The 17543-nt window shown below is 41.0% G+C and overlaps 1 protein-coding gene across 2 annotated transcripts; it reads right to left on the bottom strand.

Moving 5' to 3' along the window:
* Nucleotides 1-158: 158 nt before the first annotated feature.
* Nucleotides 159-17543, bottom strand: Nf1 (neurofibromin 1). 2 transcript variants are annotated; one of them, XM_083045776.1, is made up of 25 exons: nt 17377-17543; nt 14868-15189; nt 14570-14788; nt 13788-14472; nt 13461-13707; nt 12865-13242; nt 12595-12781; nt 12381-12422; nt 12181-12254; nt 11100-11974; nt 10665-10972; nt 9898-10459; nt 9257-9805; nt 8943-9146; nt 6689-8801; nt 6465-6605; nt 6123-6381; nt 5909-6030; nt 5714-5821; nt 4737-4823; nt 4262-4467; nt 3960-4152; nt 3606-3823; nt 3331-3492; nt 159-3156 (listed from the first exon to the last, which is right to left on the bottom strand). In XM_083045776.1, the coding sequence occupies exons 1-24, from the start codon at nt 17434-17436 to the stop codon at nt 3414-3416; spliced, it is 8238 nt and encodes a 2745-aa protein (XP_082901902.1). In that variant the 5' UTR covers nt 17437-17543; the 3' UTR covers nt 159-3156; nt 3331-3413. The 2 variants fall into 2 exon arrangements, with proteins under 2 accessions (XP_082901902.1, XP_082901908.1); XM_083045782.1 differs by lacking the exon at nt 4737-4823.

The raw sequence follows: 17543 nt of genomic DNA on the forward strand, positions 1-17543 counted from the left end.
GAATAGATAAACTTGCAAAATTAACAAAGATTTTAATAAAAGATACGAACTTCTTTAATTCCAAAAATGAAAAGAATATCATTAATGTCGCGAAAGCGGTATGAAAAAAAACTTTGAGCATTCCAGATGAAATGTGAAATAAATGGCGACATTTATAGTAGTTTAACAAACAGCGTTTTAATCTCGTGGATATATTTACACAAAAAATTGTCTCATCGTAGTATTCGTAGAAAGGCCAGATAATCACGTCGTTAGGGAGATTCGATCGAGAGAAAAATAATTCTTAACGCCAATTCTTCGTGCGAATCGAGTATTCGCGGAGCTATCGTACATTCAACTATATATCTCGTAATGCGTAATCACGATTCGCTAAATAGACATCTCTTATGTACTTACAATACATATATACACACGCATATATACTCTTTTCTCGCTCGTCGGACGCGCGCGTACTTTGTATACATGTATACTTTGATAGAACGCGTTATAGAAAGTTTATAGAAATCGAATATTATCGCCGATAAGATGTTCATGTTTCGGGATTGTAAATTCTCGACGGGGAATGGCAGCAAGAAATATGTAGAGAAAGAACTATGTTTTTCTCTCTTCTTTTAAAGGCGAGTACTCGCCGGTCCGACGACTCGGTTTTGCGTTCATCGATCTTTACACGCTACAATTTAGTATATACAAATTCCATTGTGATGACATACATACACATACGCGCTCTAAAAATACGAATATCGCGAAAACACACGAGATCCGAAAGGAAAACATGCCGTGTTGATGAAAAATTCGAATATGATGCGTAGATATTAAGCGATTAAACGGCCTGTCTTCCTTAATGTGTGTGTATATGTAATCGTTACTTAATTAATCGCCTGCCTAACGCAGTCTAGGGACGATTTATACCTTTGGTAAGAGACAACAAGACGCGCGATAACACGACAGCTACGGACAGCTAGCGCTTAACAATTCCGTACTGCGCGCGAATAAAATTATCAACGAATCATTATTTTCAATACTGGATAAATTGCTAATTTAAAAATCAGCTGTATTGTGTCATGGGGTGGTTGCCTGCTAAGTTTTTCGTAAAAAGAAAAACAACTATAAAGACTATATATATAAGAAACATTGTAAAAAATTATTTCGAGCTCACTCTCCGACATTATAATATTATGACTAGCGCACATTCTATAGGTTGAATAAAAAAAAATCAAAGCTCGTGTAAGAAATTAACATAGATATAGAAGACATAGACTGTTTGTAAATCAGAAGTAAAAGGGGCAAACCTATCTCTATTAGAAAAAATGGCGAGCTTCATTAAGTAGCTTTTCATTCTTTTCATATTCAACGGATACTTTCCGTTTACGTTATAAACTCGACAGTCTATCCTTCCCATGTCTATGGAAATTAACGACTTGAGAATACAAATATTAATCGATCGCTTAAGTACAAGCTCGGATGCGAAGCTCTATGTAGAAATCAATTCTGAAATCTATATTCGATCTATACGATGCACCGTGTTCATTATTATCCGTACTCTCTGCCTCTTGTAAAAATACAGACGGACAAAATCAACAGACTTTTACAAAATCGCCAGAATACGTACAAACATTATACAACGCACTATATGTACAAACGCATCTTTCAAACTTCAAACAGTCATTCTAGCGCCATTGAGAAGCTATTCATTCCATCACACGAAAAATATCATTTACATTGTTAAATTCGCGTCTTCAATCTTATGTATAATATTTCATTATTTATACATATCGCACACATTCGCTTATGGCGTTTCACAAAAAAATTTTACATTTAAATAAATAAAGAAAATGTTTAAATAATAAAAAAAAGGACGAGTATTTTTTTCACGACGCAAAACTAGTCCAGGGGAAGAGAATAGTATTTTAACACGAACATCTTTCTCACTCGGTGTTTCTCATTGTTGTCAACACAAGTGCAGAATCTATCAATTTTATACGTCGTTACGTGTATATATATTCCCTATCTCTTTCTTTTCCTCTCCCCCTTTTCTTCTTATTACTAAAATGTCCGTATATTATAGTACAGAGAAGATATCGCTTGGTCTCGCTTTGTACTTTAATAAAAAGTGGTAAAGACAGTATACAGTTACATTGGTGTTTCTCTTGATAGGACTCTAAAATTATTCGTCCCGGGGCTTCGAACGCCTAACGAGACGAGAGGCGTCACTGGTCCAGATCCTTGTTGTATCGTTGACAATGAGATCTACATGCAACGGCACACGAGAAGAAAGCTACGGTTCTTGCGTAATAATAAAAAGTTGCCTCGCGCAACCGCAGAGCTTTCAGCCTTTAAGGGACCAATAGAGATTCTTTTGGTAAGTAGAATGATAATTGTTTATGCACTCTCTAGAGCTGATTATTCCGAACATAAATTGCGACAGATGATAACGCTTTGCATATACAAGAAAAGCGTTATACTCGATATATATAGTATAATAAAACAAACAAACAAAAAAATACAAACGATGCTCTTATCGCATTAAATTTTATCTATTTCTCATAGTTGGTTGTCTACGGAACCAGTTTTGATAGTTTTGTATCTGTATTGTATTGCGACTTATGGTAAAGAATTAATATCAGTCAATAAATTATTATTATATGCGAAATTGCTGACAAAATATCGAACGTATACAATGCTCGTTGCTGATTTCGATGAATTTTTTTTCAAGAAAGTCGACTGTAAATGATTTCTTACAATATGAAGAAACAATATGAGATGTGACGATGAATACGATTGCTAAATCACGACGAAACGTCAAACGCTACATATCTTGAATTGCTGAAATCGAGTCTGACGATATACATCTCGCAATGCGAGTTTCTGTACAACTTCGTTGTAAAAGCGTTGACAACATATAATGCAACAATGCATATTTAAATCTCGTAGCAAAATTGCCAAAGATAGTAAACTCGCTGACGCATAGATTAAGAAAATAATGCAAAGTTATCAATGCACAGAGAAAGCTGATAGAGAAATAAAACAACGTTTTACGAGAGTGTAGCTTTCGTTGACTTCCATTTCCGGTAGGCTCGTTATCGTGATGTGGACGGCATTGTACTAAACTGACTGGACATGTTGCAGCAGTAACACGGGACGAACGTCTGCGAGGTTCTACAAACGAAATATTTAGCGGATAAGGTTCATTTCGCGATAGTATAAACTTTATACTTAATAGAAAGAGCAAAAAAATAATAGTTTCTCTTCTTCTGGAGATTCTTCGATTCTCAAGTTGTGTACATTCAATTATATGTATACTTATCATTTAATGATTTAAAATTCACGTACCTCGTTTGCCGTTGCAATTTTCGATTACTTTGCCTCTTATGCGCATTTTTCTCGCATTGTCTGCCGGTGTAGCAAAGTAATTGCTAAGGCTGCGAACCGTCACTCGTATCCTCCGTTTGACTAGCATCCATCGAGTCATCTCGTCTGCTATCCGTACTACGACTGAGAAAGAACATTATATATCACTTGTCCGATATATATGGTTTACACATGCGATGTAATTTACGAAGAAAATTAAATACGTAAACGCTACGGGAGTAAAACGTGAGACTTACTCTACGTGAACGGAGGAAGCGTCAATCTCCGATGACGTACGACAATGTTCTTGGGCGAGTACGACGATAGACGGTCTTGATTTCAACGCAGAGTCCGATTGGCGTTTACCTTTTCCCATAACTGTTTCTTTATTCGGCTCTTGCACCGTCAGACATATCTCTACCATCGCCTCCAAACAATTCACAAACAATTCGGCACTCTCGGGAGTACAGTTGGACTGTAAATACATTGTCGATTGCTTAAAACACTGACTCTATAAATTTACCTAAGCAGTACTATGTAAATATAAATCGCTATTAAATCGGGAAATTAGGAAATTTGATATATATATATATATATATTCCGAGGCTTACGTTCGTGTAAGGTCCTGCGAACCTCCAAAGACCGCGGAAACCGCAACTTTGCAAATAATGCTGCAGATGATGTTGCTGACTCGTATCTTCGCTGGCTATCATGTTCTGTATGATGGTTTGAACCGCGTTCAATATCGCTTGGTCGTGACAGGAGGACAATACGCTGTTGATCTTTGCGTCGAGCAAATTGTGTCTGCAAAGCAACGTTCGATACAAAAATTCCGAAATAGGATATTCTCCTTTCTATATATCAAACTCAATTTTTGTACTATTATTATTAGAGAAATGAAAAAAAAACTTACACAACTGGAAAAACTTTTGGGAAAACCATAGTCGCTTCCGCCAGATACTCGTACAAGATCCGCGTTTCATTCTCGCTGGTGGAGTACTTTACCAGAGTGGCCAGCATAGTCAGAACCAGAGTCTGCGTCGAAAAATCGGTCAACACTTCCGGATCGAGTAAGACGTTATTTTCGTTGCTCAGGCTCACTCTAGTGCTACGATCTTTCTGTATAGCAGTACAAGTACGAATACATTAGTTCCTTCATTTTACATCTCGTCTATGTATGTATAATGGGAATGAAGAATCAAGAGTATATCACAGTCGCGGAATATTTTTCATCTGTCTCTTAACACGAACGATTAAAAATATAAGAGTGCAGTAACCGCGCTGGATATAATATATAGAATCGACAAAAGAGAGAGAGAGAGAGAAAGAGAGAGAGAGAGAGAAAGAGAGATACAAGAGAGAATCGTGGTCGAAGTAACGATATATACCTGCTGTTCCGCATCGTCCGTCGACTTGTCGTCCTTTGCGTTCGGTACGCTCAAGGATCGCTGCGATTTAAATAAAAGCCGGCCAGTCTTGTTAGTGACACAAGTTGCATCGTGTTTTACACAATCCGGGCAGGCACAGGCGGGCACACACCGACAGAGTAAACAGAGAGATGCATGGAGGAATAAAACGGTGTTATATACAACGCTATGCATCTACTAATAGTTAATTAAAGGGGGATCGAAAAATACATGTGGCAAAAGATAAGACGATCGCGGGAAATTAATTTTCGTTCAATTCGTACGAAAGCTTGCGAAAGGGCGTCTCTCTTTCTCGTGTGCGAAGAATTTTTTTTTTTTTAGAAATAAAACTCAAATGTGAATAGTTCTACATTGAGCATAGTAAATCAAATCGAATACATACCCAAAAGAGAGATATAGAATAGGATCCGAGACAGATACATAGATACATTTCACTATAGTTTAGAAATAATGCATACACACGCACACACACAAGGTCTCGAGTAGTATAGGATGAACAGAGCGATACTCATCGGTAAAAGTGAAATAATTTTTACCAAACAATCAAGTATAATAGGGTAAGCAGAGGTAATAGAAGCGATTTCGTTGCATACAAATCACGCGTGAAAAGAGATTCTGAATTTCATTTCGTGCGATCTCATCGCATTCTTTCAATTATTAGGATCATGCAGTGCATTTTTCCAGCAACTTCATGCTTCGACAGCATTCTCCTTTTCATTTCCCAAGTGAATAATAATTGTGTGTGCGAGCGAGAATGGTGTTAAGTTCTATACACAAAAAAAAAAAAAATTAATAAAAATAAATTTTTTAAAGGAGGCAAATTCCTACGATATTTCAAACGAACAAGTTGACTACGCGTCGCTACGATCATAGCTCGAAAAGGGATAAGTTGATTCGCGAAAAAGTAACACAGATATATAATTAAATAAAATTTATACCTGCGCGGATTGTTGTTTTTGTTGTCTCGCTTGAGTGAGCGCCGATTGATCCAGCAAGTCCCAAGTCTTTTGCCTTCTACTTGTAGGATTGGGCGCTCCCGACATATCCTAACACGTGAATGGTTTCATTAAAACAATGTCACGTTATAATCTGTTGCATAACGCAAGATTGCAGAACTCAAAAAATATTCTCACCGCACTGCGCGACGGCAAGGTATCGAGAATATCCGAACTGCCTGATGAATCGTGTAAGTTTTTATCGAGCGAATGTCGAATATGACACCTGCTACGCACCTCCTCCGACACAGCCACTAACGCTATAAAATAAAAGTTGCGTAGAATTTCTTTTCTTAATCTCGATTTGATAAATGTCTGTGATTTTATTGTGCGCGTTTCTACTTGAACGTACCGGTCAAGTAAGGAACGCTCTCGGGCGTCACCTCGAATTTATCCCTCTTCGAGGGCTTTGCGATAATCGCCAGCAACATGGTCAACACTCTGACCGTTCTGGTAACCGTAGTCGGCGTGGGATGTCTGTAGCCCTTCAGAAGATGACCGACCAGCGCGAAATGAAAATTGGATTTAAAGGATAGGCCCACAGTGTGATCCAGTTGCTTGAACTGACATTCCAGAGGTTCGCGTGTCGACATCATCACGTGTTCCAATGTCTAAAAAGAGTAGAGACGAGCACGATTTTACATTATCGAAAAATATTTCGAAATTAAGCAATATTGAGAAAGAATCGAGAGACCTTCTCGTCGAAAGTTCCCTGCGAGTCGAGCGTGTGCAGATTCTGCTCGAGAAGGGCCAGGCCGGATGCGTATAACGACGCTTCGTCCAACTCGAGAACGGACGTGGCGATCCAAAACAAGTATCTATGTATTGGCGATTTCTTGAACAGAAAAACGGTTTGATACTGAATATTTCAAGTTAAATTTTTATAACTTTTCTTCTTATTGTTAAACAGAAACTTACAGGTCTCAGAAGAGGTTGCAATCGCGTCAAGCACATCACGATGGCCTCCATGAGATTGATATCGTTAAAACTCTCGAGCGCCTTCACTAGTATCTTCAGTAGCTGCCACATGTCCTGATCCGTTATACTCTTGCTGATACAACCGAAAACAATAAGCGCCCTCGGCTGCAGGGCCGGATTGAAGCAGAAGGCAAAGTTTTTCGCCAGCAGAGTCCACGTTTTTAACCAGTCGCACTTGGGAATGTCCCGCATACAAGCCTCCATAATTTCCAGAAGAGCGTCGGTTATTACTTCCAAGCTGGTCAAGTAGAGCTTCTCCTTGTCCTGCGTCCCGGTTACATTTCGGTCGTTGTTGAGCCATTTTTCATTCGCGTGTTTGCAGCTGGATTTCGGATGTTTGTAAAAGGCCGTGCCAGCGGCGGATTTCACCTTGTTGATACCAAACAGCAGATAAAACTTGGGTAACGAGAACTCATCCAGACTCATCCGCAGTATCCTGTGCGTATCTTCGGAGAAAGAGGGAGAACTGCACGTGCACAACGAGTGAATACTGTTGATCACCAGACCATGAGTGGACGCTCGCATGGTCAAGCTGCCGGAGCACACGAGCAACGTCACCGTGTGAAAGATATATGGCAAATGTTTCCCTACATCTAGACAATTATTAAAGGACAGCATCAGCAGATACCTCGCGAGAATCGCTATGTCGCTCCACATTATATGTTGCTCCAATTGAGACGTCGGTGACATGCAAGTCTTGTCCACTATTCGGCATACCTTGCTAATTAGCTTCTTGGCCACCAATTGCACATTGCCAGACGCCAGAGCGACCGCAGTGTCCGCCATGATCTCGGCCATTGGTGAGCCTAAGCGGTATCGCGCGCTACGTTGTAGAAAAATGTCGAGGACAACGTCTATCAGTTCTGGTAACATACCAATCGTGCTCCAGATCTTGGCCTGTATGCTCGGATACATTTCAATCTCCTGGACAGTCAGCGTGATTAAATCGTCGAGAATTTCCATAACCTGCTTCTGCCGCTTGCCGCCCTCGTCGTGAGGCTTGTAGAATCGCACGAGATTGCTCAACCACGGCGTCATATATTCGAGACATAAATGTTTTAGCTCGATAGTCGATTCTCTGAAGCCCTGCATGCATTCTTTGAGAAATTCGAGAGTGAGATGCGGATCGTTCGCCGCCAAGGTCTTGCTCAGATGCTTGATGAATATGGTGTTGTTCGAAGGTATGCATATACCGGATGTTTCCAACAGTTGACCCTCTATTCTTAAGCCGAACGTTGCCGTAAGTGCGCATAGATGATTGTAGGCTGCGGTCCGAAGATTCGGGTCCGGACTGCCGAGATTCAATAAGGCCATATTCAACAAGGTGCCGGGTACGTCTTTAGGCCTGATTATCGAATGAACGGACATGGAGTCCGGTTGTGACAACACCCAACGATTCCTGATGTGGATTATAGCCTGTACGATATTATCGCAATCGGTGTGGGCAAAGGTCAACGGTCCCGCCGCGTTGGAGATGATTAGCGTGAATTGATTGTCGTCCAGCAGGGAAACCTCCTCTATTTCGGAAGCGTAATACACGTCGTTTAAGAGAACGTATTGCGACAATACTTTGAATCTGTCCGTGTGAGTTATTTGCAAGGTCGTCGGTCCAAGCTTCACAGACACCTTTATCTCCTTGTGGCATAATTTCAAGACACCGGTAAATACCTTCAAATCCTCATCCAAAGACAATGTTGCTCCGGGTAATTTTTGTTGCTCGATGTCAATGACGTCGTTTAATTTTGCTTGACTGTCGATAAAGACCATCTTTCGATTACCTTTTAACGGCGCCAGGATGCTATCGTGATACTTTGTGTACTCGCGCACCCAAGTATTACAATTATAAATATATACTGCGTGTAGGTTTTCGTAGGCTGCTTCTGGCAGAACATAGAACCACTTTTGCAAAAACTCTGCTCTAAACCGATTATCCGAACACGTATGAGTGAGATCGATGACCACGTCGTACGGAGAATGATTAGGGGCTCCAATGAAGGGCTTTAGAGTTAGGATCACGTGATATATCAGCAAGTCGCCGTTTGTTTCGCCGAGCCTGAAAATCCAAATTTACACTGTTTTAATCATCAACCGACATATATATGTATAATGTGCAACAAGTGACGAGTATGAAAAACGGAATTTCCATAAATGTTGAACTTTTCATCTTTGCTTCTTTGCAAAATAAAATGCTTACTTAAATCGACGTGCAATGTAGTAAAACACTGGATAGCTCTGCTTACTGGTGCCTGCTTGATAAAAGATATTCATACTCTGGATGCTCTTAAATTCCTCTGTCTCGTGCATATTACGTTTCATCATGATTTCCTCGAATTTTGTCGACGACATGTCTTCGCTCGCCCATCGAGACATACGAACGTAAGAAGACGAAAAGAGCGAGCTAGAATGAAACGTATGATTAATTTGCGGTTTAAATTGGTCGCACGGAACTGCGATAAATGATATAATGGCGAAATGAAAAAAAAACACACACAATTGCTCAATACTTACTGGGAATCCACTGGTTTATGTTCGGGTGGACCAAGGTATGCTAATAATGTCGCCATTTTGTCAAAGGGTCTCCTTCCGACAGCTTTGTGATCTCTGCTGCTGCTAAGATAATCCCCGATTTTCTCCTGATGATTCCACAATAACCTGTGTAGGGCTAAGACATTGGCGTCCGATACGAACGACATAGGATGGCTGGTTTGATCAACTGTTTCGCAATCCGACGCTATTTGTATGATGAATCGTCGACCGATTTCAAAGTGCGCTCGCAGAAAGTCATTGAACGGCAGCATGTGTTGTTCCTTACTAAACTCTACATGATTGGCGATGTTCTGCAGTATCTTCGACATAAGCATGAGACCTCGTTTCACTTGCGGCGGAACCGGCTTATTCACGATACCCATCTCTTGGGGCGAGACAATGGCAGGATTGATGAAACGCAGAAATATCACAGTTCCCACAGCCACAATGTTGCTCTGCGGTGACTGCGGAAATCTTTTACACAATACTTGATACAGGCAGTGACACATTGAGCGCAACTGTGGGGGAAACCTGACGAAAGAAATTAGACGAAAAATAGATTTTCAACTCAAGAGTGGTATCTTACTCGCAATGATTATAGATTATAACAAATGATGACTCACGTATCTGCCGACGACACTATAGCGTCAAACACCTTTTGTGTCAATGCAATCAAGTTGCTACCGTTCTGTTCGATATTTTCACTGGGATCAATCCTCGCGCTATCTACTTCGAAACTAATTGTTGGCTCATCCAACAAAGGTTTGATAAGAGGCTCGAGAAGACCTTGCAAATAGCTGGCGCCGTAAATTTTAAAACAAAACGACATAATCTTACTTCCCAGAGTGTTACCGCGAAAGAGAGTCTGTATGCAATCGGTCAACTCAACTTCTCGATAGAGCATGTTCCATAATAAAGGCGACAACAAGTGTTTTGCATCAAACAGTGTCACAAAGACACGCGCCAGCTCATCCATTTGATTCGTTGTCACTACGTTAGCCAATGCCATGGCGATAGGTAATTCACCCTTATCACTGATCATCGTAACGAGTTGAACCAATTGCTCGTATCTGTCGGCTAGAACAGTTTCGGCAAGGGTATCAAACTCTGTTCCCTGCTGAAGTATTTTAGTTAGTACTTCCATGAATGCGGCACGCGTTTGGAGATCTGCGTTGTAGCCTAAATCTAAATAAGAAAAAAATGCAACATTTAGCGTGATAAAACTAATTATTAGAGCCAATAATTATGACAACTAAAGAGTTCTCTGAAAGAAGTAAGTTGATAGTCAAAATAAAAATAAGAACGTTTTTCGAAAGAATGTTTAAAAGAACTGTCCCTCCAGAAAACTCCTAAATTAAAACGTATAAATTGATCTGATATTTTTCCGTACGTATCGAGTGTCTTAAACCACTGTCTATATTCGCGCTGAGAAGATTACTCATGGCTTGAATGGTAGTGTTGCGCAAAGTGGCTAACTTGCTAGTCGCTAAAGTAGGCGATTGCCAAGACACGACATCCTTGTCCTCCGAAGATGACGGTTCGTTGCAGTAATTTATTAAATTCATAAAGAGCATGAAATATTTCGAGAATAACTCAGACTTTGCTTCCATCAAGTCGACACGATCAGAGTCTTCAGGCTGAAGAGGTAGTCCGCGCAATAACGCTCCTACTGCTTCCATGCAAGCTTGATCCAAATCCCTGCGTAAAAATTGAATTTGATTATTGTAATTTCTTATTTTGAATAAAGTTATTTGTCATAATTATAGATAGTCGCAAGATTGGATGGATAATATAATTAAAAGTATAATATGACAAGGTATTTCACCTAGTATAAACTGTAATATCGCTGGCATTTGTTGAAGGAAAGGGAGGCGTGCACATCACCCACTCGGTCAAATATTCGACTAGTTTGTTGCGAAATTTCAATTCTTGCCTAAAGGCCAGGTCATCCCGTCTCTTCATCATGGCTTCGACTAGCTGACACAATTTGGTTTTGATACAAATCGAATGCACCACCATGTCCAGATGCCTGACGTATCTAACGATCGCCAACATCATGCCTTCGATGCTGGTCATTCCAAGGTATTCCGACGGCTGATCCGTTTTCGAGTCCAGAATATTTTTCATTATAAATATAGTGTGTTCGATAAACTGCGTATTCAAATCCGATACCACCACCTGTCCACGTACGTCAAAGAATTTTTCGACAATATTCTTAATCTGATCAAACAATATCGGATACAAGGCAGGACTCATATCGTATGCGACCAATTCCTTTACGTGCTTCTGTATCTGATTGCCAAGTTTCTCGTTGTTGCAAATCAATAATCGTAGCAAGTTGAACACAAACTGCGTAACCATGCAATACTGCGATTCTTGACTAGGATTCGTTAAACCGGAGTTAGCCTCCTGTTGTTTCGCCGAGCTCTTTTTAAGTTCGGGATTGAAGGGGAGCCCACCGTAGGGCGGTCTATTTGGTGAACGACGTTGCAAGCACACTCCGCCCAAAGCGCAAAGAAATCCGGTCATATTGGCCCACTCGTTAATTTGCTCCTCCACTTCATGCTCCGAATTCTGATGCGCTGCTCTTCGTTTCACGGCACTGCGTATTTCGCCTTGCGCATCCTCAGTCTTGGTCTTGGGATAATTGGACAATTGCCGCGAGATCGCTTCCCAATTTCTGAATGTCTCTTCCCAAGCCTAAATAACACATACACACACACACACACACACATCATTCTCTATTAATATTTCTAAAAAAAAAAGACTTCTAAGATTAAATATATTTAATACATACGATTAATATAGAAGATTTCAATTAATTTATTATATATACTATACTTTATGTAATACTATATTTCATTTAAAGTAATAAAAAAGTGCGTATAAAAAATAAATATACATACAGGTTGTATGCCATTCACGCAATGTTCGATCTTTCTCAATAAAGATAATATTCTCTTTTGTAATGCGGCACGTCCTAAAATACAAGTGTCAACAATAATTCATCAATAATACATAATAGAGCAAACAAATTATCGGAGAGAAGCATGATGATAAAATATGAATATAAAAACGATATATAATATTGAAGACAAGGACTCACCGTGATTATGTTCCTGATAACATAGCCTATTCTCCCCGTGGGCTATTACGATAACAAGATCTTTAATACTCTACTACAGACGAATAAGAGTTTTATTAATTAAAATAGAGAAAAATGAATTCTCAAAGATTTATTTGCGAATCTTTGAGTTCGAGAGAGACATCTTTTTCTATCTGTTCCGAGCGTGAAATCTCGTAAAAGAAATCAAACTTACCAGATATCAATACGGTCGAAGCTTGCGCCAATTCTAAATACAACTGATAATTCGGAAGTAGACAAGTCACTGCTACCTCATCGCTGCCGCAAAGAATTTCAGCTTCCTCACATAGTAACGCGAAACAAGACATCGATACTAAAACAGCTTCCATGTCTATACTCCATAAATATGTTAAGCAAACGACCTGTGCATATCGCATAAGTGTCGCAAGTTAATTTTTAATTTTAAATATAAAAAATTGTATAATACATAGATCAAAGAATATACCTCGAGTTTAATATGTGCTTGCTTGCTAATCGCAATCTGGCTGCCTACGTTCGCATAATCCTTATACTGTGAGAGAAAGGCATTCCTGCAGCTCAATATCTCGCGAAGCCACTTGAGTATAGTCGTGTAGTTGTAAATTTGATGCTGAATCAATTTTTGCGAGATCGAGAAGACGACCTGCGAACTAACATCCCAGAAAGTGTCCAATGGCGCTTCGGGATTCCACGCTTTGACTTTGTCCGGATGATGCAACACTAACAGAGCCTCCATCGCTTCATGGGCAATGTCCGGCATCGTGGACTGATGGACTAACGAGACGAGCCCATTAATCAACTCTAAAGTGGATCTCTGTATTTCGTGACCAGCTGTACCGTAACTCTGTAAAGTGCTAAATTAATTCAGGCTTTGGACATTTTACAAATGTAATTTATGTAATCTATATTTTATATAAAATTAATATTTGATATATGTATGCACATATACATTTTTTTACACATTTAAAATTGTGTGATTAAAAAGTTTATATTCCTTATATGTATAGTTAATACTTTATATTGCATTTTCGACCATCTTATATTTATCTGTAAATAACGTACATGTAACATTAACATGGGATCCACATGAATGAGTCGCACCATCACCAACAACAGACTCTTGGAGTTGGCGATGGCCTCTTCTTTAGCTTTAAGAGAGGTAAAATTCGGAATCATGCGTAGCGGTGTACATGTGCAGTTCTGCATCACTTTGTTTAGAGTGTCGGTGAACATATTCCTGAGTTCCGTGCCGTACGAATAGACGAGACTGATCTCTGGCCACCATGGCAATCTCGGCTGCGTGAAGATTCTGAAATATTGGTATTACGAAATCGGTCAGATTTGCTGATGATGCGACGCTGCGAGAAGAAAATATTTTCTTGCACTTGCTTGTATAACGAGCTGACTAGGACGAACTGGTATGTCGATGAATAGTTGACATTGAGGCAAAACTCAAACAACTCGTTGTTGTGCGGATTGATACGGAAGCAGCTGACGAAGGAGTCGATCATCAGATCGACGTCCTGCGCATTGTAATTTTGCCCACGGAAGAATGGTTTCGTGGGATGAAAGAGAAGCGTCATCAGATCGTCCATCAGTTGCTGTACCAAAATTAGGATGACGTTGTTTTTCGATTCCGCGTTGCTGACATATGTGGCCGCTTTGGTGAGCTTGACGCACGTGATCGCCGCGACCAGTTGTCGACTGGAGGAACTGCCGTGCATTCTCAGGCTGCGCTTCACGCTGTCGATGAACTGTTTCTTCTTCGAATACCGCGGCGAACCGGGCAGTCCAGAGTCGGTGTTCACAATCTCCTCCAGGATCTTGGCAGAGAGTACCAGCAGCATCATTTGTAACGGCCACACCACCGCAGCGCGGCTCTTTTTGTCGACAAACGTATCGAGAATGTCGAACAGCTCCTCGCACGCCCTACTGAGATCCTCGTTAGGCTGCTTCTGCAGATCGGCAAATTCTTGCGGATAATTGTCCATCCAATTCCAGATCGCCTTCTCCAGGGAATTCATGAGCACGAGATGCGCCGACTTTTTGAGTTGCCGGACTTTCTGTATCGTTTCTGCAGCAAAAGCAATTGCGATACGAGCATACAATTAAAAATACATTTGATTTTATATAATCGCGTCGCATTATAATATATAATATACGCCACATACCATTCAGAAGTCTGGTCAGTCTATGGACGTCGACATTGATATATTGCATCAGCTCGATGTCGCTACAATCCGGATTCTCATCTCCGCTGTTAGATAGTTCCTGAAGTCTGGCCGATATCCGACTGAAAACTGCATTGAAGAAATTCAGACTTAGAGCAAACAGCACTTTGCTCGCTAGATCTTTGATCATTTTCGTCTGTGGACTGTCTGACGGTATTCCTGTATAAAAAATTACAATCAATTGCGCTTGTGGAAATCCGAATTTTAAGATTATGCTCGAAATGTTTATTTCGCTCACCTATAAACTGGCATATTTCTCGGAGCAGTAGTTTTACATTCATGGCCTCTTCAAATTTTGTTGTGTCCTTTGGTGTATTCGCCAGACACTTTTCCAACGTGTCCAGGACGATGATGATGGACTCTTGCCGATCCTGGTCCATGGTATGGAACGGTCGCTGACCGCTCGTGTTCGGCGTCAGCTCGTTGACGCGCTGCAGCATCTTTGTAAGACCGGATATAACGAGGGAGAAACGGTACCGAGAGATCTCTATCAAGCATTTCTTACTCCTCTTCTCGTTCACTCGTGAGTGAGGACTTTCGGGACCGGAACGACACGGCAGCTACAAATTCAAGAGAAAAATCATTCTAGGGAAATAAGTAAACAAGCTGCAAGAGAGAGAGAGAAAGAAACTGCAAGAGTGAATAATATCTGATGGATGAATCCATTCATTTCTCGCGCAGCAACATAGTAATTATTATGCCGCGTATAGGATAGAGGAAAAAAAGACGTGCATAAAAGAGGCATTAAGGGTGAAATGTGCGCGCGCTCGAAATAATGATGGCAAATTGCCCCGACATCAGGAAACGTCAATTTATACGCTCGTGCGACGCAATCGATTCCGGTTTTATTCCTTTTTGTTTGACGTATCGGGCAGTTTATATCGGGCGGTAAGCTCAAGTGCGTAAAGCGACTTTCATTCATGGATGATATTCATGAACGAAGGCGTCGCGAGTCGCGAGAGCGGGCGGGGAGAGAGAATTCGGCGAACTGAACGAAGCTGACTTTATATACGCGTCTTTCACCGCGAGGATACTATATATTAGCCACTTAATCAACTCGGTAAATATCGCGACGCAAATATTTACCGCGCGCGCGAACTCGTCTACAAACAATTTGAAGATTCCAATTAAAATGGAAATATATATTTTCTTGGCGACTGCAAAATCTCGAATCACCGACCGATAATAAAATCAATATAGCGCGGAACGAGAAAATTCACGCGTGAAATACGGAAGTAGGTTCGAGGAAATCGCCACCCGTGTATCGATATTTATATATTCTCTCGTACCCTCCTTAGATACGTTACTGTATATACACCTTGATTGAGCTGCTCTCACAAGGTTGACTGGAGGCGGGGGAGGGAGGAGCGAAGGTCAAACCGCATGAGGGAAGCTGGGGAAGGAGGGGCCATCTTTGCAAGAATGTATCTTTTCATGAATGAACGAATCGAGGAGGGAACATCGCATTCTGTCGCGGATTGGGGTGATCGCTCTCTTTGTTGATACGCATCGACCCTCATCGGTAACGCGAGATATCCAATTTTTTTTTCGAAAAAGAGGGTTGTGTAATCGAAATATGGGACAGAGGTTGATCCCTTCGCGCGAATCGCGTCGCACATTTAATTTAAATCGCGATATATAATAATAAAGATTGAGAGAATTCTTTATCGCAACTGAATCAAATTTTAAAAGATAAGTCAAGATAAGATTTATCAATATATATCTCAATTACATAGACCGAATCGCACTATCTCTGTCCCAGGTGTCAAATCTAAACGAATCTTTCTTGTTTTTTTTTTTTAAGTACAGAATTTCGCCATCCTATATGACGTTCCAAGTAATTTTGAGTATTTAAAATTTAATTAAATCGGTCAATTTTTCTTTGATAAAATTCCATTTTTATCATATCCAAAAATCACACGCAATGCAATCTATCTATCCATCTCTTGTGAGCGGCACAAGTGCAGACACACACAAGGATGAAGCGAAATAAACATCCTGGGAAATCTATACTTGAATTTGAACGTGTGATACCATAATCGTACATACAGTTTCTACGTTCTTCGCGTATAACGATGATTTGTCTTGAGAAATTCATTTCGTTATCCAAAATTACCAAGGACCAAGGACTGTGTTTAGTTCTTCCCGATCAGGCGATAGATTAATCCGTCAAGATATTCGAATCATGTACGTTTTTGTCTGTTAGGACAGCCCGCGCGTTCCGAGTATTTTTCATATATTCTCTATCAAGTTGAAACGCCGTATTGTGAGTCGACGCTAACCGATTGTCAACCGGCTGTCAATCGCACTCGCACGAGCATCGTCCTCGCAGTCGTTGATCCATAAGCTGGTCCACCTGTCCGCCCGCGCGAATTCTACCCTGCGCACCGAGTGGCGAGAGAACTCGAAATTCGATACTCGGAGAACGGAGAAAAAGAGAGAGAGAGAGAGAGAGAGAGAGAGAGAGAAAGAAAACTCGTGAGGAACGAAGCCGATCCCGAAACGGAATCGCGTTCCAAGATGAATCCGAAAAAAGGCGGAAACGAATACACCCGTGCATCGTGGATGTGTGATATTAGGGGGAGGAGGTGGCCACACCGGAAGAGGGTAGCGAAACAGAGACCGAGAAAGAGGGAGGGAGAGAGAGAGAAAGAGAGAGAGTGAAAGAGAGAGAGAGGGCGAGCTCGATGGAACCAGGAAATGAACGGGAGAGAAACGACGCTCCTCGTCGGTCACCATTCGCGCACCTGATCCTCGAAACGTGCGAGCACCAAATTCGCCCATTCTCCGGGCTTTTGCGTCCCCATCTCCGTCCGAGGTTCACTGACAGGCCGTTACCACGTACCGCGAATCGCCAGGCTCGCTACGAGCCGCGACCTTACGTCATCATTTATGAACGTCGACTGACCGACCA

The sequence above is a fragment of the Prenolepis imparis genome, unplaced genomic scaffold (assembly GCF_030444845.1).
Source record: "Prenolepis imparis isolate NDT839.2.m4 unplaced genomic scaffold, iyPreImpa1.0 SCAF_1, whole genome shotgun sequence".
Taxonomy (NCBI): Eukaryota; Metazoa; Arthropoda; class Insecta; order Hymenoptera; family Formicidae; genus Prenolepis; species Prenolepis imparis.

Bases quoted from the DNA above. Each gene is read 5' to 3' on its own strand.
- Nf1 (XM_083045776.1), bottom strand. From the start codon at position 17,436: ATGGGGACGCAAAAGCCCGGAGAATGGGCGAATTTGGTGCTCGCACGT. The intron at 12,782-12,864 runs GTATATTCTTTG...CGATATGCACAG, and splicing joins AAGCACATATTAAACTCGAG to GTCGTTTGCTTAACATATTT. The intron at 5,822-5,908 runs GTGAGAATATTT...TTCACGTGTTAG, and splicing joins CCTTGCCGTCGCGCAGTGCG to GATATGTCGGGAGCGCCCAA.